The sequence below is a fragment of the Hemiscyllium ocellatum genome, chromosome 11, assembly GCF_020745735.1.
Source record: "Hemiscyllium ocellatum isolate sHemOce1 chromosome 11, sHemOce1.pat.X.cur, whole genome shotgun sequence".
Taxonomy (NCBI): Eukaryota; Metazoa; Chordata; class Chondrichthyes; order Orectolobiformes; family Hemiscylliidae; genus Hemiscyllium; species Hemiscyllium ocellatum.
This window is the reverse complement of record NC_083411.1, coordinates 103,382,669-103,407,163: the sequence shown is the minus strand read 5'-3', so window position 1 is coordinate 103,407,163 and position 24,495 is coordinate 103,382,669. Positions and strand designations below refer to the sequence as shown.

Sequence of the window (24,495 nt, the reverse complement as noted above, 5' to 3'; positions counted from 1 at the left end):
GTCTTTTTCCCAGGGTTGGGGAATCGAGGACCAGAGGGCAGCAGTTTAAGGTTAGAGGGGTGAGAATAAAAGGGAACCTGAGGGGCATTGTTTTTTACACTGAGGGTGGTATGCATATCGAGCTGCCAGTGGAAGTGGTTGATGTTGGTACATTAACAACATTTAAAAAAACATTTGTCCAAATACATGGATAGGAAAGGATTAGCAGGATGTATGCCAAGTGAAGGGAAATGGGGTTAGTTCGGCATGGACTAGTTTGGGCCAAATGGCCTATCTCCATGCTGTAGCACTCTATGTCTCTAATCTGCTTTCGATGGTGTTTATTTAGTTCAGAGATTCAAAAGAAATCACAATTCTTCTTCAAGTACTTATATCAATCCTTCACTGTCTATATGAAATATTGCAATAAGCAAAATGAGCACTGGCTTAATGTTAATGAATGGCATCTCCAGCATGGAACTTTCTCAATACTGCCCTGAGGTAAGTATCAGGAGAAAGTGAGGACTGCCAAGGTTATGCTGAGGCTTAAACACAAGCTTCTGATCTGGTCACATCTGAATTTTCTTGGCTACAGCTGTATTTATGAATGATTTTGCTTCACAATGTGACAGAACAATAGGCAGTATACTTCCATGGTGGAATATCATGCCCAACTTATGGAATGCTTGGAGATAAGGAGCACTTAAGTAGACAGGAGGAAGGTGGGAACATGTGCTTGGGAACTCCATCTCCTTTTCACCTGGAGGATATTTAAACCTATGGTAGGAAGGCCTGACATAGTTTTCCTGCCCTGCTGCTAATTGAGGTTCTAAGTAGCAAATTATGGCCATTTAAGGACTTCATCGTGCCACTGCTGGTAATTTCACCAATGGTGGATTGAGAGCTTGCTATGTAAAGAATACACCAAGCAGAGTTTGCTGGCTTATGATGGGGGTGATCCCATGTTTAAAGGCACTATGCCTGACCAAGGGATCCTGCTTCAGAAATGAGGGTGCCCACTGAACAAAACCTTACTGCTGAGACCCCTCAACTGCAAGCCAAGACCTGTACCTATGATCCTGACCTGCCATCCTTTCCCTCTGGTATAGGATTGGCAATGAGCTGAGGTCTTGGATGGTTGTAGGCACTCCCTTCCTGATGACATGGATGTTCAATAGAGCAGATGCCAGGATGGCATCTCTGCCCTTGGCATCCTTGATCCTCAGGAAGAGCTGCTGCAGGAAGACCTGCTGAATACTAGGAGCAGCACATGATGTTGCAGAACTTCCCAAAATGAGGTGATGGGGCTGTCCCACCAGTGGCTGAACAATAGCTGCTTCCTGCACAAGATTATGTCTTCACTAGTTGTCAATAAAGCCATCAAACTGTGGATGTTTATTGTATGACCCAATGCTGGCATAGCAACAGCAAGGATGGATGTTGGACCCCTGCAACACTCGGTTAACCCTGTAGTTAGGGCAAATATAGTTAGGGATGGGTGGGGAGAGGAAGCAATTGATTGGAGACCTGTGTTTGAATTCTACCCGGGCAAATGGTAGAATTTGAATTCACAAGAATATGGGATGAAGAGCAAATGATAACTATGAAACATCGTCCCTGTTTGATGCAACAATGTCCTTTAGAAAAAGAAACCACCATCCTCATTAGGTCTGACCTAGCTGTCTCCAGAACCCTGACTGACTCTTAACTGTCTTCTGGGCAATTAGGGATGAGCAATAAATACTGGCCTAGCCCACATCCTGTTAATGAATAAAATAATGCACTATGCTCAGCACCATTTAACATGCCCCAGATACAGAGGTAGTCCATGCCCAAGTGTAAAACAACCAGGACAACATCCAGGCTTGGGCTGATAAGTGACAAAGAACATTCATCACTCAATTACCAGGCAATGATCATCTCCAACAAGAAAGAATCTGAACATTTCTTTCTTATTCGATTACCATTGCTGAATCTTTTATAATCAACAGAGGGGGTTACCATTGACCAGAAACTGAACTGGACTGGCCATGTAAATACTCCAGTTACAAGACTCGGCGACTGACTGTGTGGAGTTTGCACGTTCTCCCCGAGTCTGCGTGGGTTTCCTCCGGGTGCTCCGGTTTCCTCCCACAGTCCAAAGATGTGCGGGGTCAGGTGAATTGGCCATGCTAAATTGCCCGTAGTGTTAGGTAAGGGGTATATGTAGGGGTATGGGTGGGTTGCGCTTCGGCGGGTCGGTGTGGACTTGTTGGGCCAAAGGGCCTGTTTCCACACTGTAAGTAATCTAATCTAATCTAATCTAAAGAGGAGATCAGAGACTATGTATCCTGTATTGAGTAACTTATCTCTTGACTCCCCAAAACCTATCCATAATCTAGAAGGCACAGATTAAGAGTGTGAAGGAACAATCTCCCCATTCCATTTAATAACTGCTAATAACACTCAAATAACTTGACACCATCCAGGACAGTGTGGCCCACTTGATTGGTACTCTAACTATCATCATCACACATTCCCTTCACCATTGATGCATATGGTAGTTGTATAAGCCATTTTAAAGATGGACTACAACAATCCCTAGACTCCTTCGAGAGCACCTTTTGATCTCTATCAATCATGAGGACAATGCCAGCAAGGGAACATTACCAATTGCAAGCTATCTTTCAAACCATACACTATCCTTACTCAATACATTCAGCCCTTTAATGCTGCCCTGACATTTTATAAGACCATGGCTGATCTGATTGTGGTTTCAACTCCAATTTCTTGTCCCGCCCATAATGCTTGACTCTTTTGTTTATCAGAAATCTATCTAACTCAACTTTGTATCAATTCAGTGATCCAGCCTCAGTTGCTTTTTGGGGGAGCAGATTTCAGAGCTGAATGACCCTCAGAGACAAAAAAAATTCTCCTCATCCCATCTTAAAGGGGAAGTCTTTCACTCTTAACTTTCCTCCTCCTGGTTCTTGTCACCCCATGCAGAGGATATATCCTCCCACTATCAACCCTATTAAGTTCTCTCAGGATCTTATATAATTCAATAGGATCACCTAAGATTCTTCTACATTTCAATCCACTTGGAAATGGTTGCAATTGGTCTTAACTTTACCACTGCTGTCTTTGTTTGCTCTTTGCTAATTAGAGTCATAGAGATGTACAGCATGGAAACAGACCCTTCGGTCCAACCTGTCCATGCTGACCAGATATCCCAACCCAATCCAGTCCTACTTGCCAGCACCCAGCCCATATCCCTCCAAATCCTTCCTATTCATATACCCATCCAAATCCCTTTTAAATGTTGCGATCATACTCTCCTCCACCACTTCCTTTGGCAGCTCATTCCATACACATACCACCCTCTGCATGAAAACGTTACCCCTTATGTCTATTTTATATCTTTTCCTTTTCATTCTAAACCTATGCCCTCTAGTTCTGTACTCCCCCACCCCAGGGAAGATATTTTGTCTATTTACCCTATCAATGTCCATCATGATTTTATAAACCTCTATAAGGTCACCCCTCAGCCCCGGCCTATTCAACTTCTCCCTATAGCTCAAATCTTCCAACCCTGGCAACATCCTTGTAAATCTTTTCTGAACCCTTTCAAGTTTCATAACATTCTTCTGATAGGAAGGAGACCAGAATTGCACGCAATTTTCCAAAAGTGGTCTAACCAATGTCCTGTACAGCCGCAACGTGACCTCCCAATGCCTGGACTCAATACTCTGACCAATAAAGGAAAGTATACCAAATGCCTTCTTCACTATCCTATCTACTTGCAACTCCACTTTAAAGGAGCTATAAACCTGTACTCCAAGGTCTGTTTGTTCAACAACACTCCCTTATCTCTCAATCAATATTACTACAGATTACATTTTCATTACAACGTTGTTATTTGAATGCACAAATCTGATACAATCCTTCCTAAATTAGTGACTAATTGAAATTAATTAATTGTCAGTAAAACATCTGTAATAGATTGCGGAAGCCACTAAGTATTAATTTAGATCTATGTTCTTTAGACAGGGAGTAAACAATTATGGAGCGCAGACAGAAAACAGATTAACTCAAAGCCTGAAATACCATGAATTTCTGAATGGTGAAACAAGCTCAAAGCATTAAGTAGTATACACCTGGTACTGTGTTTATATGCCTTCTTAAGTTGCCTGCAAGTACAGAATTAATGCAGGTAAGCAGGCCATACAACCCATCTGGTCCGGGTAGTTTTTGTGCTCAAATCAAGCATGCTCCCATTTGCTTTCATCTAAAACCATAACTATCCCTTCAACGTAAGGGATAAATACACCAACACTATTTCCTTCACCCACTCTGTGGTCGTTTGTTCCACATCTTAACATTCATTAGCAAAACAAGTTCCTTCTGAATCCCTGACTGGATTTCTTGATGACTCTTATATTGCTGGCATCTCATTATGCTCTTCCTCATGAGAGGTGATATTCTCTCTATACCCACTATCCAAATTTTATGTACTGAAAATTGGTCACCCAGTCTTCATTTTCATGAGAAGAAATATTGTCAAACATTTCTTGATTTAGTCCACAAAAAAAATGAGTTATTTCAGAACTCGCCATATGTTATAATGTAATACTAAAGTAGCCACAATGTTTAATGCAGGAATGTTAATACCAGTGTTAATTCTACAGACACATTATATACAAAATAGATCCTGCATTTCAAGTCAATGATGAGAGGTCAGTAACTTACACTGGCACCACCTCACCTGTTCCTCCCCTAATCGATGACTCTAGCACCACCCTCATCTGTTCCTCCGCTACATTGATGATTGTATTGGTGTTACCTCGTGCTCCCACAAGGAGATTGAACAGTTCATCAACTTTACCAACACCTTCCACCCTGACCTCAAACCCACCTGGACCATCTCAGACACCTCCCTCCCCTTCCTGGACCTCTCCATCTCTTTCTCTGGTGAACAACTAACCATGGACATCTACTATAAGTCCACTGACTCCCACAGCTACCTAGACTACACCTTCTCCCACTCTACCTCCTGGAAAAACGCCATCCCTTATTCCCAATTCCTCCACTTCTGTCAATCTGTTTCCAGGATGACCCAGATGGCTTCCTTTTTCCATGATCGCAACTTTCCTTCCCACATGGTTGATGATGTCCTCCATGCACCTCCTCCACTTTACGCACCACTGACCTTAAACCACGTCCCTCCCAATGCAACAAGGACAGAACCTCCCTGGTCCTCACCTTCCATCCCACTAACCTCCACATACAATGCATCATTCTCCGCCGCTTCTGCCACCTCCAAACGGACACCACCACTAAAGGTATATTTCCCTCCCCACTCCTATCAGTGTTCCGCAGAGACCATTCCCTCCGCGACTCCCTCGTCAGGATGATGCCTTCCACCGGCCCAACCCCCATTCCTGGCACCTTCCCTGCCACCACAGGAAGTGCAAACCCTGCGCCCGCACCTTCCCCTCACCTCCGACCAAAGCCCCAAGGAATCCTTGTGGGCGGCACGGTGGCATAGTGGTTAGCACTGCTGCCTCACAGCGCCTGAGACTCGGGTTCAATTCCCGACTCAGGCGACTGACTGTGTGGAGTTTGCACGTTCTCCCCGTGTCTGCGTGGGTTTCCTCCGTGTGCTCTGGTTTCCTCCCACAGTCCAAAGATGTGCGGGTCACGTGAATTGGCCATGCTAAATTGCCCGTAGTGTTAGGTAAGGGGTAAATGTAGGGGTATGGGTGGGTTGCGCTTCGGCGGGTCGGTGTGGACTTGTTGGGCCGAAGGGCCTTTTTCCACACTGTAAGTATTCTAACCTAATCTAATCTACTCCATCAAAAATTTGCCTGTACGTTTATCAATGTCATCTCCTGCATCTGTTGCATGTGATGTGGTCTCCTCTACATTGGGAGAGAGGACGCCTTCTTGTGGATCGTTTCAGAGAACATCTCTGGGACACCTGCACCCACCAACCTCATTGCCCCATGGTTGAACAGTTCAACTTCCCCACCCACTCTGTCAAGGACACGCAGGTTCTGGGCCTTCCCAACCACCAAACCATTCCCACCTGGCGCCAGGAGGAAGAACACCTCATATTCTGCCATGGGAGCCTGCAATCACACATAAATTGTGGATTTCAACAGCTTCTTCATTTCCCCTCCCCCCACATTATCCCAGTCCCAAGCCTCCGACTCGGCTCTGCTCCCTCCCCCTCTGACTTATCACCTTTGAACTCACCTTCATCCACCTATTGCTTTCTCAGCTACCTTTCCCCCAAGCCTATCCCCATTTATCTCTCAGCCCTGGCCCACAAACCTCATTCCTGATGAAGGACTTATGCCCGAAACGGCGATTCTCCTGCTCCTCAGATGTTGCCTGGCCTACTGTGCTTTCACAGCAACACACTGTCGACCCACTTTCCACATATTTGCCAAATCTGACCCTTTCCAACATTTTTCATTTCATCAGGTGCTCAGCGCTCCCAGTATTTTGCTTTTGAAATAAGACATAATGCTGACATTTTGCAATTTATATGTTTTGTTTAGTACACCCTTAAAACCACATGGACTGCAGGGAAAACATTGTTCGCCCTCCCATTATAAACAGGTACTGTGAAAAGCAAGTAGAAATAGGAAATTAATACAGAAATTGCTGGAAATGTGCAGTGGGTCAGGCAGCATCTGTGGAGGTGGGGAGGGAAGGAGGGAGAGAGGGGAAAGAGGGAGAGACAGTAAAACATGAGTTAATATTTGCAGTCATTGGGCTATTACCAGAATTGTAAACTGAAAGTTGGGTTCTTGCTAAACAGAGGGAGATGACTGTAGGCTGTGGTGGGAGGCACAGTATTTCAATTACCTGGTTGTTAAAGTTCCTGTTTTTGCTCATTGTAGTGAAAATGTTGAACCCATTTGTAATCATGCAGTTTGTTTTTTTTTGCTACATATAGAAATATATGGAAAGTAGAACAGCTGCTCAGGAAATATATTTTTTGGTGAAAGACAAGGTTGTGTTTATAAGAGAAAGCTTATTGTTTGGAATCTTTTGAACTTTGGCACTTGCTAAATGGACCATAGTGATATTTTGAAGTTGTGTACATTCTCACACTGCTAAGATGTTCAATTTGTTCTTTGCCAGGCTTCACTTTATTGGTCATGCTGGGTACATTTAGGACCGGGTTAAAATCATTTTAAATTTGAAGAAGAGTTTGTCACAATGATAACGAAAGAGATTTTTTTTATCACCATTGTCTAAGGACATTCAATAATGTTCCAAATGGGACTGATGAAAACGTTTGTGAAAAACAAATTGCTGCTACATTTCATGAGGTAATATGAGGCACATCAGTAATATGCAGAGTACATCCTCCTACCTCTGATCATATCAGTGAGTAGAAACTAGATGCAAGATAGTAAAGCAAAGCATGCCTTTACATGTGTTTTTTAACCTCTGATCTCTTGGCAATCTGAAATATGTCTTTCCTTTGACAGTTCAAGAGCATTTAAAAGAGTAGTCTACAGCTGAGTACATTTTGTGATATGCTGTTGGGCAAAGCAGTCTAGTATTTGGTAAAACAGACAGAAAGAAAAATTAGAGTCTAAATTATTAAACTGTTTTGAAAATTAGTCGCTTAGTCATACAGATCTTGAGAATTGATTAAAAAGACATGTTGTCAAATTTTATATCTTGCATTCATCAGAACAGACACAAAAAAACCCATATTTCAAAGGGAATAACTTACACTGGATGTGAAAGCACGCTGAAAACAAAAATGCTGGAAATCACAGCGGGTTAGGCAGCTTCCATGGAGGTAGAGCAAGCTAATGTTTTGAGTCTAGATGGGTGCGGATTGATCAAGGTGTTGTGATGGAGAATGTTCCAGGGAACAGTTATATCCAAAGCTTCTGCTGAAATCCAGAGGGCAAGTCAACTTTAGTTGATATATTTTTATGGGCAATGTACCATGGTAATTTGTCCCCATGCTCTTATTTAATTGAAAAAAATGAGCAATGCCTGCACATACTCTTTCCATTCAAGGTTTGTGCGAAGATTTGTAGCTCGGGTGCTCGTTGTTGTGGTTCTGTTCGCCGAGCTGGAAGTTTTTGTTGCAAACGTTTTGTCCCCTGGCTAGGCGACATCATCAGTGCTCTGGAGCCTCCTGCGAAGCGCTTCTTTGATGTTTCTTCTGGTATTTATAGTGGTCTGTCCTTGCCGCTTCCGGGTGTCAGTTTCAGCTGTCCGCTGTAGTGGTTGGTATATTGGGTCCAGGTCGATGTGTTTGTCGATGGAGTTTGTGGATGAATGCCTGAATGCGGACAGCTGAAACTGACACCCGGAAGCGGCAAGGACAGACCACTATAAATACCGGAAGAAACATCAAAGAAGCGCTTCGCAGGAGGCTCCAGAGCACTGATGATGTCGCCTAGCCAGGGGACGAAATGTTTGCAACAAAAACTTCCAGCTCGGCGAACAGAACCACAGCAACTCTCTCTATTGACAGTAAACATGGGTTGGAGGATATCGTGGCTCATTGATTGTGGCTCTCTACGTCAAGGTTAGAAGATCTGAGTTCAAGACCCACCTGTCTCAGACATGCATTGTAATGTGTTTGAATGAATTGATTAAAAATATCTAGAGGAGCCTGTGTATGAATAAATAGGACTTAAAACAAGTATTGGTGTTGGGACAGTGCAACTTTTCAACTTTCTATTACTTTACCTGAAAGTCACCTTCCAAGCATTTATCGCTTTGGAGGAAAATTCCGTGATATTAGTCCTTGATTTGCCTTTGACTGATTGGAGCCTGTTATTTAGTTTGATGTAATATTCTGGACTTAGCTTTGTTTATATTGCATGTATGTGGTATACAGGTTGTACCTCCCAAATCTGGCACTATCTGGTCCAGCAACCGCTATCGTTGGGTACCTACAGTGTATGTTCAGTTTTGGTTTCTGTCTTTGTAAAGTTGCGATTTTGGGCATATGGTGGTGTGCACTTGCAGTTATTTGAGCAAAGTGTATTTTTTTGTCTGAAATTATTGAAATAGTACTTGTTGGCTCTTCAGTGGAAAGATTTGTTTTGTTGTTCACAGCTGGGTGTGGGAGGCTTTTAAAATGAAATGCTTCAATTTTGTACAGGATCTGGTGCAGTTGGTGCTGATGCAACTTTTATCATTTTCTACGTTCAATGTTGAAGCACCCTTATTCTTTGAAAATATGATATACAGCAAAAACATTTTATTGGATATAATTTAAAAATGCAGAACGATTTTGAGCAGTATTTTTCTCAGTGCTTTATAAATTGCTTTAAATATTTCCATGCTGAACCTCACCCATGCCCTCCTGAGGTCTGGGAAAAGCCTGATCCTGAGGCTGATACACTACGGACGTACAACCTGTACCTCTTCGAAGGTTTGTTTTGGTCTCCTTTGATAGGTTCAATATCTAAGAGATAGGAGTTAATCTTTTTCAATAGTATGAAATGAACAGTATTGTACATTTTATAGCCCACTTGTTATTCAGTTCCACTGAAGTCAGTGCAGCTGAATATCAGACAGGTATTAAGGGGAGAGGATGTAACTGCCCAATTTGAGCTATTGCCTGGGTTGGATTTTCACCCCAATGTTTCTCCAATCTACCTTCATATTTCAGACTATTGTCACAAGCAGTTTGACATGCGATTGTATGAAGTTCTTCAGTGCTTGATGTTTCTTTTTTGTGAGAAATGTATATAATCCCAATCCCATTCAACCCCCATTCTCTGTTTCAGTGTTCATACATGATTCAAGGGAAATTCCAGAGGTGATCTCCATACTTACTTGATTTGGTCACTGTCTGAATCTGAACCACACCATTTGCAATCTTGATGTCCAAACTGACCCATCAGAACTTCTAACCCCACATTATTGCCATCTGCAAAATGGCTTATTCTACCTCCATAACATTGCCTGTTTTCAACTTTTTCCCTTTATTTCCTGTTTCAATCCTCATTTATGGTTTTGTTAGTTCCAGGCTCAATTGTTTGAATGCTCTTCTGACAGGCCTCCTGTATCCTAATGTGGCCTGTTTATCCATTACTCCTGTGTACAATGACTGATACAGGTTGCCAATCTGGCAATGTTTCAATTTTAAAATTTAATTTTTGTTTTAATGGTCTTCCATGGTCTCACTATTCCCTGTCTTTGTAACCTCCTCCAAGCTAGAACCCTCCATAATCTCTTTATTCTTCTAATTTTGGCCTGTTATGCATCACTGATTTTTTTGTCTTTGCTTCATTGACAGCAGTTCCTTCACTTCCTTTGCTCCTAAGCTCTGCATTTTTATCCCTTATGCCTCTTAATCTCTATACACTCTTACTTTAGTTAGGATTTTACTTTAAAACCTACTTCACTGATGAAACCTTTAGTGATTTGTTCTAATATCTTCTTCTGTGGCCTGGTATCAAAGTTTATTGAAGATCCTTTAGTATTGTTTTTTCAGACATTTTACAACATTAAAGGCATTATATTTTATGAGGCTGTTGGCTTTATTGCTCTTGTCATCAAATACAAAGTTCAATTTCCCAAAGACCCTGACATGAGCATTAATTTTAAGGTCAATGTAGGAGTAAATTTATCACTTCTGACTCGTGCTCTTTATGACCTCAAAATGCTTACAAATGTTTTTGCTCTGATTTTCACTCTCCTGCAGTTCCTGATTTTTAAAAATTTCTTCAATCTGTATCAATCAACCACCCACTCATCCTTCATGCATGAATTTAGACTGTGAATGTTGGTAAGCCATTTGTTTATAAATGCTACTGTATCGTAGTCTGATCTGCTTGCTTTCTGTATAGATATAAGATCAGAAGACTTGCCTGATGTCCTCTTTCTTTTAGCCCAGGGCTAAAGATAATTCCCCAGATGCAATGAATTGACAATGCTATGTAGAAATGTACTCCAGGACCATCTGGAGAATTTTTTTTAATGCTATTTAAAATGTATCTTCACCATTATGTTCATACACATCTCTGGGTCAGATTCACCCAATAGCTTTTCTTGCAGTGTCTGTTTAAATTTTACTTTCCATGATTTTCTCTTGAAGGCTCATCATGTCAAGAATATAATTACTTATGCTAGCCATAAAAAATATGCCATCTGTTTGGAAAATAGTAAGAAAGAGGTCATTATTGGATACTTTTATGCGCCCAGTTTTTAAATTTCTTTCTCACCTGGAGTTGACTGATTATCTCTTTGGTATCCTATGCAACCAACAATTCTTAAAAAGAGGACCTGAAAAGTGATAGTAAACTGTTTAACTATTAGAAGTCTTTATAACAGAATAATCAAAAAAGAGAGATCTTTTGTAAAACTTCATTACATTCTCAGAATTTCCCAAGGTATTTACAATCAAAATTTCTTTTGAAATATCTGCAAACACAACTATCAGATTGCACATTAAATGAACCGATAACTGAACAAATGTTTGAATGATCAGATAGTGTGATTTCAGTTCTATTGTTTGGAAGAGGGTCATTGGCTCAGAAACCAGGAAAATGTCCTGCATTTCTTCAAATTGTGCCATGTTCTCCTTTGTACATACTCAGTTGCCAAACAAAGAATGGCAAGAAAAGGTTTTATTAGATATATCTGTCATTTTGCATTTTTTAATGGTCATCTTTATTAATTAAACAAAACTTTGTTTCATCAGGACAGGGTTGTCCACATTGTACAGATGGGGAGAGGGGCGATATGTGGCGTATTTACATTTTTCTCTCACTTGGGATGCAGGACAGCACATTTCTGAAAGATATGGTTTGGCACTAAAGTAAATGTGAACTTAAAACACAATTCCAAAGAAATCAATTGGTAATTTAATGAAATGCATAATTAATGAAAATGATCATTAAAAGTACCGAACAGCAGAATTAACTAAAACTTCTGTTTTTGCCATCTTGGTAAAGAAGCAAGGTTAGAATGAGATAAATTTGCCTTCAAGTCCTGATCATGAAGGAAAAGAGTGGGGATCTGGGCCAAACTAAGATCAGTTCAACTAATGGTCACCTTACTTTTGCCTCTGTTGTATACAGGCCACTCCTCCGAGCTGGCCTCAGTGGAATTTACACAGCTCTGGGGATGAGAAGTGATCGCCTCAGATTTTTGCCTCTCCCAACTTGCTTTGTGTACAAGTCTTTGGAGATGAAGATTGGTTTTGGAGTGGCACACTCACTTTTTTAATCCCTCTGCCACATTTGCAATCACTGCCAATCCCATTCCTCGCTCTCACACTCTCACACACTCACTCGAATTTATCTGTTAGATCGACCCAAAATAACAGAAAACACAGACCAGGTTTCTGTACTTAACAAGAACTACTATTTATGACAACGGAATAGATTTTAGCTACATGTAAACAACTATGAACTATTGGCACATAACACTTGTTTTAACTCTAAACCTCTTATGACTGCCCAGTCCCTGCATACACAAACAGATAAAAATAATTGTGTTACATGTAGAAGGGAATGAAATACAAAGGAAACCGCTCAATGGCCCTGCACCACAGGGTTCACCAAGATGATCCTCGGTCCTACAAGGACTTTTTTCTGTTTCTCTATCTCTTTTCTCCAGATTCCTTTCACTTCTTTGAAGGTGATACAGGTGATCGTTACACCCATTGTAAAGTATCTTAGTTATTGGTTAAAGGCAGAGCTTCTAGCAACTGGTCCAGGGAATATTCTAGCATTCTTCAGACTTAGGTATTTTAATGGAGAGAAAGGTACATCATCTGCTCTTTTCAGCAGTCCAACAGCTTCTGTCAATACTGTTAAGACCCGCAAGCTGTTCCATTACCCAGCGGTCAATCAAGCAAAGCTGTTGACTGACTGATGGCCTTTGTCATCCACAACTGATCACAACTTCGCAATCCACTCCACAAGCTATGGCCAGCCAAATCTCACTCAGTACAGATCCTCATCTATTAACAGCTTCCCCACTGCTGGATCAAAACAACAGTGGAAATATGAATTAGAACAAGGTTTAGGAACTCAGTTTTTGCAAGTTCTTCTACATTCCTTGGTTTCAAAAACAGCCCTAAAAACACCCCAATTCACTCCACGATCAGGAATGCAAGAAAATAAAAAGATATGGTCTTTACAACATAACACCGACTCTGTCTCTTTCACACTGTCTCTCGGATGCACTCTATCTCACACAATCTCTCTCCTTTCACTCTATCTCACACTGTCACACATTCTCTCTCACATGCTCAATCTCATGCTCTCTTTAGCACTCCAGAGTGTTACAAGGGGACATAAATTTAAGGTGAAGGGTGGAAGGTATAGGGGAGATGTCAGGGGTGGGTTCTTTACCCAGAGAGTGGTGGGGGCATGGAATGCGCTGCCCGTGGGAGTGGTAGAGTCAGAATCACTGGTGACCTTTAAGCGGCAATTGGATAGGTACATGGATGGGTGCTTAAGCTAGGACAAATGTTCGGCACAACATCGTGGGCCGAAGGGCCTGTTCTGTGCTATATTGTTCTATGTTCTATATCTATAGTCTCTTTTATTTTCTCTCTCTTTCACAGAGTTACACTCATTTTCCTTCTCGTTCACAGACACATGCTTCTCAGTTGGTCTTCACACTCTCCACACACACTTTACCTCTCTCACACACAAACTCTCTTTCATACACACAAAATGTTTCACACATGCTCTCTCTTACACACATACTCAGTCTATCTTTCTCAGACATAGACAACTTCTCTCTCCCCCCTCACCCCGGTCTCTTACACTCCCTCTTTTAAACACACTCTCACATTCAGAAACCTTCTCTTTCTTTTTATGTCTCACACAAAACCCACACCCTCTCTTTAACACAGTATCCTCTCTCACACACAGCCTCTGTATTTCTTTCTCACAGCCTCACAGATACTCACTCTTCCATACACAAACATACACTTTCTCTCCCACATTCTCACACTCAGACATGCACACCCTCTCTTTCTCTCTCTCTCTCTCTCAGAGACACTCTCTTTTACATACAGTAAAAAATGAGGTCTGCAGATGCTGGAGATCACAGCTGCAAATGTGTTGCTGGTCAAAGCACAGCAGGTTAGGCAGCATCTCAGGAATAGAGAATTCGACGTTTCGAGCATAAGCCCTTCATCAGGAATATCAGCCCTATTCCTGATGAAGGGCTTATGCTCGAAACGTCGAATTCTCTATTCCTGAGATGCTGCCTAACCTGCTGTGCTTTGACCAGCAACACATTTGCAGCTCTTTTACATACACCCTCTATTTCACACTCACTCAACAATTGTCTCCATCATACAGACACATACACGTTCTCTGATTCATACATCCAGGCCCTCTCCTTTCATACTCTTTCAAAGTTTCTCTATTACACATTCTCATGTATTCACAATCTCACTTACTCTCTCACATACATGAACGCACACACCCATTCTCCCTCTCACACCCTCTCTCACAGTCATACACCAACATCCTTCCTGCTTCACTCACTCACAGTCTATCATGCATATGTGTGTGAATAAGAGACAGTCTGTGGTGTCTATGTGAGAGCGATTGTGCTTGTGTGTGTGTGTGTGTGTGTGTGTGTGCGAGAGAGAGAGTCAGTGTTGTCCCATTCACAGGGACAGCACTTTTCGTTCCTTTGGAATAAATCAAACCAAAAATAATTCCAAATGATGAGATGCTGTGTGTAGAAATGACTGATAAGACTTTCTATTTAATTTTGTCATTATAAGGCATGAGTTGGCCAGCTGAATGTGTCCTTTTTAACAAATTGAAAGGATATAACTTGGAATTAAAAATATTGTTGATATTTCAACAGGCTTGCTGAGAGGCTGCGAGAAGGATACTTTCTGAGAAAAAAGGCCTCAGGAGCTGAATTCATTTTGGATCAGCAGACGATCCACAGTTAATTCAAAACAAACTCTGGAGACAGAATTAAAATACCAAGCAAAGACATGGCTCACCAAGTCACATCACCAGCATTGTCTTCACCTGAGGAAACTACCACTGTTGATTTTCCCACTGCATATGTTGATCAAAACTATACTTATCCTTCTGTGCTTCCCAAAGAAAGGAGCTTGAGTGATATGACTGTTAAGGATGACTGTGACTTTGCATTGATTCAAAATGAGTCTCTGTCTTCTCAGGAGTTGAGGACCAAAGTGGAAACTGTACCAAGACGATATTTGAAAGTTGTTAAACAGAGACCAAGTGTCATTTGCTTCTCCAAAAATTGTTTTATGTTCCTGAATAACAATGATATTGATGAGAAGCTTTATGTTGTTGAGACACATCCAGATTTGACTGCAAAAGGTTTTCAGATAAAGCAAAAGAACCTGAGCAACACACACATCAAGGACAACCCAATACTTGTAAGAGACATCTTGGATGAGAATGTTTCAGAAGTTCTTGGACAGCAGCACAACTTGAAAAATCGAACTTCAAGATCACAGAGCTGCCCCGTCACCTTCAAGGAGGACAGTAATAATTCTAGCCTGGTAACATCTCATCAATTCATTTCATCTTGATATTTTTATCTTCGTTAAGGTCAATACACTTTAGCTGAAACTTATGAAAAATATGTTTTGTTATTTAGTGACAGTACTGAGTTTTCTTAAATGACATACATCAAGGGATAGTAGCAGAGTGATGTTCTCTCCTTTAACTGGTCTGGGTCACAAAGAGAGTATTTAAAATAAATATTCTCAACAAATCATAAAACACTGTAAATACTCTTACATGGGAGGGTAAGTTAGTCATTCATAAAAGATTTTGGGCTGATTTTTAACCAAAAATTAGCCAAATGTCAATTTTGGGGCATTTCTTGTAGGGTTTCTCTCAATGAGCTGCAGCAAGTTATTTCACAGTTTTATACTAATCTTTTCCTTATGCCTCTATAATGCCACACTTGCTTATCATGCACCAACCAGTTGTGGATGTATTTGCCACTGCCAGGACTTTCCTGGATTTCTGCCACTTTTCCACATTTAACCCCCAGCTGTACACCAGGTCAATCACTGCCAGACATAACTGTCCCTTCACTGTTCATGTAGTGGGAGGGAAACAAGAAAGAGCAGTTTTTAATGGCATACAGCTACCACAGCTGACACTTCATTGCTAGTAGGAGTGTACATTCCATAAATGTACTGCTATTTTACATCAGCATCTTTCTAGTTGACAGTTATTGTAACTGTAACTACAAGAATCAAGCTGTAGATGCTACCTAATCTTAGTGCCTTTCCATGTTGGAACCCTGTCTGGAGTAATGCTTTTCTTTCCCCAAAGCTCAGCATAATATGATATCTTATCATTGTTCAAAGTAGGAACATCACATGTTGGACAGACTTCAGCAACTGAAATTGTTCACTTCTATTGAATATCAAATGGCAAAAACTAAGAACAAACAATTTGCATTGCTTCTGGTGACAGGGACTGATTGCTTTTCAAGCAGCAACAAATTTACAGCCAGTGAGTGATCACTGCACCCAGCTCTCACCCATTGGAAGTGGGTATCGTTTAAGTCATGTGTGGCTTCTTGTGTCAAATACTGAACTATTTTATTGTGGTGAAGGTGATGTTCCTTTTGCGCAATTTCCTCATATCTCCTCAGAAGACTGCTGTAGTTCTCCGACTTCTTTAGCCTCCATCACATCCTCAAAAGACTGGATGAGCACATAGCTCAAGGACTGGATTAGGCAGTACCTCAAAACTTCCCACTTATTCTTACAGCCCTAGGGAGTATGGTGGCTCAGTGGTTAGCCCTGCTGCCAGTCTGCTCCCACAGACCAAATATATGCAGGTTAGATGGATTGGCAGTGCTAAATTACGTGTAGTGTCCAGGGATATGTAAGGTAGGTGGATTATCCTTGTGAAATGTGGGGGTTGGGGGTGGGGGGTGGGGGGTGGAAGGGGAGGAGAGGAGGCTGGTACTGATTTACTGATTGGTTGCTCTTCAGAGACTCAGTGCAGACTTGAAGGGCCGAATGGCCTATATCTAGGCTGTAGGGTTTCTATGAGTTCACATAGCATGCAGCTGCATGCTCACAGAATACATGTGCTGCTTTGCAATGCCTAAGCCGATCAGCATTGCTGTATTAAGGTGTTATTTAGCATAGATACACAAACACGTGTCATGCTAATTGGTAGGGACCTGTCTAAGGTGAAGATAGTGGGTATGGGGTGGGGAAATGACTGTCTGGCAGTTTGAGATGTTAATTTAACACCCACAGCATGGGCTAGTCACCACGCGGCAAACACACTACATATTTATTCAACCAAACAGGCATGTTGGTAAGTGCGTGGGGACTAGTTCTCCATCTAGTCAAAGGGTCGGGGGCACAGTTAATCAGAGAAAATTGGCCGTGGTCAATTGGCTACTCATGGTTAGGGATCTTTTGCAGCATAGTCTGGGGAGTGGCCAATTGTCTGTCTTGAAGAAACAATGTAAACAGCTTGGGGAATTAGATATTGTCAGCTGGGAAAATGCAAACGCTATAGTCAGGGTTAAAAATCACACAGTACCAGGTTATAGTCTAACAGGTTTATTTGGAAGCACTAGCTTTGGAATGCTGCTCCTTAATCAGGTGGTTGTGGAGTATAAGTTGATTGAAACTAATTATACTCCACAACCACCTGATGAAGGAGCGTTGCTCCGAAAGCTAGTGCTTCCAAATAAACCTGTTAGACTATAACCTGGTATTGTGTGATTTTTAACTTGGTATGTTGTCTTAGTAACCCATGTTCTCCAATGCACTCTCAACTCCCTGGATGTTGTTCTTGATTGATTGTGGTGACACCTCTTGACTGATGACAGTTTGATTTGATTTGATTTGATTTGACTACTTTTCTTAGATCTTGTGACCAGGATTTCCATCCCAATTGGACACTGCATGTATTTCACATGTGTGGGGATGGAAGGCAATGCAGGTCATTCTGGCAGAGTGAGTTGTAGGGTCAAAGGCACCCCAAGTCTTCATGTTGCTTTGTCCTTGCAATCCCTGTCTACTCCAACTGTCAGCTTTCACCCATTCAAACCCAATTCTTTTCGTTTATGAATTCATCCCCCAGCATTACCTTCTGAGCTCCAATTCTACAATCAGTTCTGCCAACCGTTACATTGCATTATCATCACAGGGTGGCTGTGGGCTATTGATGATCCTTCTTGTCTTATTAATCCATGTCCTCCAATGCACCTTCATCTCCCCTCCTTCTATGTTGAGTTGCTGCTTTTGAATTAATCCCAGCATGCTGCCTCAAATCCCCATGATTAACTTCCCCAGCTTCTCTACCACAGCAGTGGCCCATGATAACCTGCTTTGACCTTTCAGTGAACATGTTGCAAAGACTGTTCATAACACAGCCATGTTGGACCTGGATTTTCAGCCCCAATTGATGAATGACTGGATATCTGACCTACCTCCGATTGATTGTGATGGACCTGCAGGATTGATCTTTCACAAATCTCAAGCATGACTATGCCAAGAGGTTGAATTACCATGTCCAAACTCTTGGGCTAAGGTTGGATGGTACTCTTGATTGACTGTGGTGACACCTCTTGACTGATGACAGTTTGCTTTGATCTGATTTGACTACTTCTCTTAGAGCTTCTGTCAAGACCAGAGTGTTTACTGCAGAAGGTACTATTGTTGTGACATTCATGTCTCATGGTGCCATACTCAATGTGCCTTCCCCTTCGACTGATCACTGCTGACAACCATAATATGCTGCCTGGCTTTCTGTGTGTGCTAAACATTAAGGCAAAACAGAAGTACTGTAAGCCTTTAAGTCCTGAATGAGTCACTAATGTGCAAAAGGTCTTGGCAACACAGAGATGCTGTGAGCATCCAAACAGGCGCAAAGTCAGTGAGCACTAAGGGAGCAAGCTGAGAGCCTTGTGATGCACCTTGTTCTGATGAACGAGATAGGTTTTTGTCCCTGCATGTAAAGCAGCTTGTCAGCAGCATTATAGTGATAGGAGTCAGTATGATCTACAATGCAGCATATAAATGAATTCTAAGTAAATCAGAGATGTGTAATGATGATATGGTTTGACCAGCCTCACTGACAGCCGGTGACATGGTGGCACAGTGGTAACCACTGCTATCTTACAGTGCCAGGGACCAATGTATGATTCTAGCCTCAGGCAATGGGATCCATGTGGAGCTTGCATATTCTCCCTGAGTCTGCATGGGTTTCCTCTGGGTGCTCTGATTTCCTCCCACAGTCCAAGGCTGTGCAGGTTAGATGGATTAGCCCTGGTGAATTGATTTGAAGTGTCCCGGGATGTGATAGAAGCTGCTCTAGTATGCTGCCTAGTGGCTGAAATCACAGCAGGGACATTGGTCCCTGGCACTGTGAGATAGCAGTGATTACCACTGTGCCACCATGTTACAGGCTGTCTGTGAGGTTAGTCAAACCACATCATCATTACATATCTCTGATTTACTCAGAGCAGTGTGCCAGAGACATTGTCACCCCTATTTCTTCTCTTAGAGTGTTGTATGGAGACAAAAGAAAAATAGCAGTTAGATTATATGCAGGTTTCACCAATCTTTCTCATTGTACCTTGGCTGTGGAGATTCTCAAAGGTGTCTGAAAAAAAGGGTGGTATTTTCACTCCCCTGACCAATGTGGGCAATGATGCAGGATAGGTTTATTAGCCATGATAAATGCAGCTTTTGGGGATAGGGTGGAGAGCTGGGTCCGGGTGTGATGCTCTTCAGAGGGTCAGTGTAGACTCGATGGGCCAAATGGCCTCTTTCCACACTGTATGGATTCTATGACAGATGGTGCTGCAGTCACTGCCCGTGGAACACATCCTGAAAAGTTGGAGAATTTCGGGGGGCCCATATGAACAAGTGGCGAGCTGCCAGGTACCTGCTCAGACTTTCACATTGGGAATTGACACCATCTAATTTCACTTTGCATGCAGGTGAGTAGGGAATTGTATGTAAATTAGACGAGTTTAGGTACTAATCAAATGTAAATGTAGCAAATAGGCTTCATCACTGCTGAAGAACAAAATTCTCATCTCACTGTTCAAGCCTCAAGTATAAAATCAATCTTCTTTCACAATGTTGAGATTCTCATTTTTCTGATATCACCATGTATTACTGATTGACGCTCCACTGCCCACACTGTTCAGAGGTTGTGTAAATATCACCCTTTTTTCAGAGAGATTTGAGAATCTCCACAGCCAAGATACAATGAGAAAGATTGGTGAAACCTGCACATAATCTAATTGCCATTTTTCTTTTGTCTCCATACAACACTCTAAGAGAAGAAATTGGGGTGACAATGCCTCTGGCACACTGCTCTGATTTCAGCCACTAGGCAGCATACCAGAGCAGCTTCTATCACCCTGCGTAGAACTCTCTGACTTAATCTTGCTGCTGTCCATACTAACACAACAGACAGAAATGAAATCAAGGTGTGAAACAGGGGACTCTGCCTTCCCAATGTGATATTGCCATCATAACGCTGGATCTCTTGTGTTAAAGAAATGTTTTTCAACTTCAGAATTCAGGCCCACAGAATACTGCAAGCAATGTCTCGATAAAATCTGCACAGGAATTTCTTACGCTGTTTTGAGATTAAAGTAAACCCGCCTGCTTGTCTTTGCTAAACATTGGTAACATATCAAAATGGAAATGAATTCTCCTTCAGGCGTCTTATCTTCCCCATCTCCCTTGCCTCACACTTCCGGCATTCTGACAATTATCCACCCTTATTTCTAGAGAACTGTGTAAATAGAGAACATTCCTTAGAAGGAACAATTGAGAGTTTTTCTTTGATTATTTACAATTATTCTTAGAAGTGGAAAATAAAACTGTCCCTTGCAAGTCCGTTACCCTCTACAATTGCAGTTGATATCATTGTTTCATCTGTTACTTTCCACTCTTGCTATCTAGACTGTTGCTTTGTGTGCAAGAGTGACTACTGTTCTTTTGTCATAATTTGGAGATGCCGGTGTTAGACTGGGGGTGTACAAAGTTAAAAATCACACAACACCAGGTTATAGTCCAACAGGTTTAATTGGAAGCACACTAGCTTTCGGAGCGACGCTCCGATCGAGCACTCCACTATCACTTGATTCCTTCATCAAAAGCCAGTGTGCTTCCAATTAAACCTGTTGGACTATAACCTAATGTTGTGTTCTTTTGTCAGTTACTTTCAGCAACAAAAGTAATTCTACTTATGCAGTTCTACTTCAGGACTACAGCCACTCATAATTGTCTTGCTTTAGACTGTCTCACTGCTGTTGTTCTTGTTGCCTCTGTCACATTTAGTAATTATTGGTGAAGATCATCTGACTCTTCATCACTGCCTTTATCAGTTTATCAGTGCCTCTCTCTCTCTCTCTCACTCCAACAAATATCGCCCTTTGGTTTGTTTATGACCTCCTCATTATAGCTGGTCAGCTTACAGTATTGTCTGGTGGTCCCAGTGATCATAGAACATAGAAGGATACAGCGCAGTACAGGCCCTTCGGCCCTCGATGTTGCGCCGACCGAATCCTACCTAACCTATACTAGCCCAATAACTTCCAAATGCCTATCCAATGCCCGCTTAAATGACCATAAAGAAGGAGAGTTCACCACTGATACGGGCAGGGCATTCCATGAACTCACAACCCGCTGTGTGAAGAATCTACCCCTAACATCTGTCCTATACCTACCACCCCTTAATTTAAAGCTATGTCCCCTAGTAACACCTGACTCCATTAGCGGTAAAGACTATGATGGTATCACTGCCATCATATTTCTTTGGCATGTCACAATCTGAGACCATCATTGATTTCCTCAGTTTTATGGCAGCTAAAAGATTTTTACAAATTAGTTTGTAAAATTCAGAGCTCTTTTTTAAAGGTTTAATAGTTGTTTGACTATTATGAATGTTTTTGCCCTTCCTCCAACCTATCTCATTTGGTTTAACATTACAAATAAATTATGGCCAGAAATGTTACAATATTTGTTTCAGTTGGCTCAGCATTTGAATTTAGTTTGAACTCCACAATTCTTACAGTATAAAGCTAATAATCTACCCTGAGATCTACAAACTGAAGGCTAATAGTATTATGAATAAATCCACTCCATAACCTCTTCCAGATTACATTTTGTTGAAACTTTCTGTCCTATACCAAGTTTATATTTCTGCGGTTCAGTGGTCTATAGCCAGCAAAAATATTTCTAAAACTAGGCTATTGAAATATCACGGCATCTTGATTCTTCCAGTAACATTTGTCATTCTTGTTAGTTACCTCGGCAACCACAGTGTGTTATAATGAATATAAAAAGAAAAGTAAAGATTTAAAGAGTTCCTTGGATAGTTTCAATTTTTTCCAGCACTTTTCAGCCAATGACATACCTTGGAAGTGGAGTCGTACATTGACATTGTAAAACTGCTATCGTTCAGAATGACAATTTTCACTGATACCTCCTCCAAAACATTTTGTTTCCATAAAATAAATAAATAATATAATATATATCCTATCATTTGAAGAATGAAATTCAAACAGTTGCACATGGGAATATGGTGTTCTGCTGTGTGGAATGAATGATCAAATTTCATTTTATGATACACATATCTTTATTCCTTGGTCATACTGCTTGGGATTGTTACAATTTAGCTGAACTATGACTACCTTAACAAACATTGCTTTCCTGTGAAATATCTCTGAAATATTGCTGAGGGCTGTCCTGATTACACAACTGGGATAGTGCACTGGCTATTTACATGGAATTAGTACAAATTCATTTCGTCATGCTTTAGTGCATAACGTGCTTTAGCAATGAGACCTGCCACCCCCCAATCCCCCGCCAATCTTGCTTTCTGTATTTATATCAGTAAATAGAAATACAGCAATTAAAAATACATAGCGATTAAAAATATATTCCTGTTGTCTGAAAAGAGAGTAAGCTTTAACATGGTCATTGTTGACACCCTGCTCTACTATTTCAGCTCCTCCTCTGTCTTTAGGTTGCTAGGTCCTTTATCCTGCTGGATAGGCAGATGTTTCCTCCATTAAATATCAGGAAGACTGAAGTCAAAGCCTTTTGTCTCCTCCACAAACTAACTTTGTTCCCTTTCTACTATTTCAATTCCCCTCCTTGGCAATTATTTGAGTCTTAATTAGATTGTTTGGAACCCCTGTGCTATATTTGACACTGATTAAGCTGCCAGGCTCCTATGCACACCATCACTAAAACCGACTATTTCCATCTCCGTACAACACCTGTATTTTCCCAGCCTCAACGATGCTGCTGAAGCTGAAACCCTTCATCCATGCCTTTGTTAATTCTAGTCATGGTTAGTCTATTGCTCTCTAGGCCCACCTCCCACTGTCTACACTCCATAAACCTGAAATAATCCAAATTCAGTCACCTGTTTCCAAACTCGTGCGAAATGCACTGATTGCTCCTGTGCTCCCAATTAAACAAGGCCTCAAAGTTTGAAAATCTCTTTTTTTTTCAAATGTCTCCATGTCCCGTCCCTTCCCTACCTGTAATATCCTCTGATCCGTCATCATAAGCATTTGATAAACATAAGCATTGTTGGTCATGCCTACTGCTGCCTAAGCCCTAAGTTCTGAAATGACTTACACATTGACTGAATGGAATTCTTATCTATTGATGACATGTGCTGTGTTATGCTCTCAACACAAGTGTGTACAGTTGATAGTGTTCTGCACCCAGAGGAAGCTATCTATGTTGTTATAGCTTATTGCTCTCCCTAAACCTTTCTGCCTCAATTTCCTTCTTCAAGACACGGCTTAAAATCTATCTGTTTGACCAAAAGTTTAGTTATTAGACTCAATCTCTCCAACTGTGGCTTAAAGTTGTATGTTACTTTATAACGCTTTTATGAAGTGCTTTGGGGTGTTTAATTATGTCAGAGGCACTTTATGAGGACAAGTTATTGTTTTTTTTCTGGAGATTATGGGAGTTGTGAGTATCTGTTGTGTTTTGTATTAATATTTCTTTGCAGAATGCGAAATGGTAGTAATTGGATAAATATTCAGCGGAAATATCAGTAACACAACACCATTAAAAGAATTACAAATCTACAAGCTTTACTTCTTGCACAGAATACTGCCAGTGAAAGGCAGAGATGGTCAGGCTCTGGTTTGGAGTGTACTCCAGTTCTCTAGGTCCCTGAGAGTTGGTCTTAGCTTCTCACTACCATTATGCTCCTTCCTTCCTCTTTTATATTATCAGATCCTTATTTCGTACACTGTACAGGTCTCTGGTCATGTGCTCTTTACTAACTCTGTGGATAATTTGGCCAAGTTACTTCTAGATCTAATCATGTGCCTATCTCCAGTATTATGACAGGTTATGTTGTCTTATGTGGTTGTAGCTGTAAACTTGTTTTCAGGTGAAAAATGATCTGCTGTATTGAGAAGTTGACCAATGCATTTCTGCATTCACATAAAGTTTGTGCACACTTTGAAGAGGAAAAATAATTGGATTGGGGATGAGATGGAGGAAGCCAATGAAAAAGAAACATT

General features: G+C 41.3%; 1 protein-coding gene across 2 annotated transcripts in view; it reads left to right on the top strand.

Moving 5' to 3' along the window:
- The window catches only part of stard8 (StAR related lipid transfer domain containing 8), a 215,053-nt gene that overhangs the window by 29,070 nt on the left and 161,488 nt on the right, over positions 1-24,495 (top strand). The window contains exon 2 of one of the 2 annotated variants that reach the window (XM_060832771.1): positions 14,806-15,484. The exons of the other annotated variant lie outside the window; for it this stretch is intronic. Coding sequence (XP_060688754.1) covers positions 14,942-15,484 — 543 coding nt within the window. The 5' untranslated portion in view covers positions 14,806-14,941. The remainder of the gene's footprint in view (positions 1-14,805; positions 15,485-24,495) is intronic. 2 annotated transcript variants of the gene reach the window in all.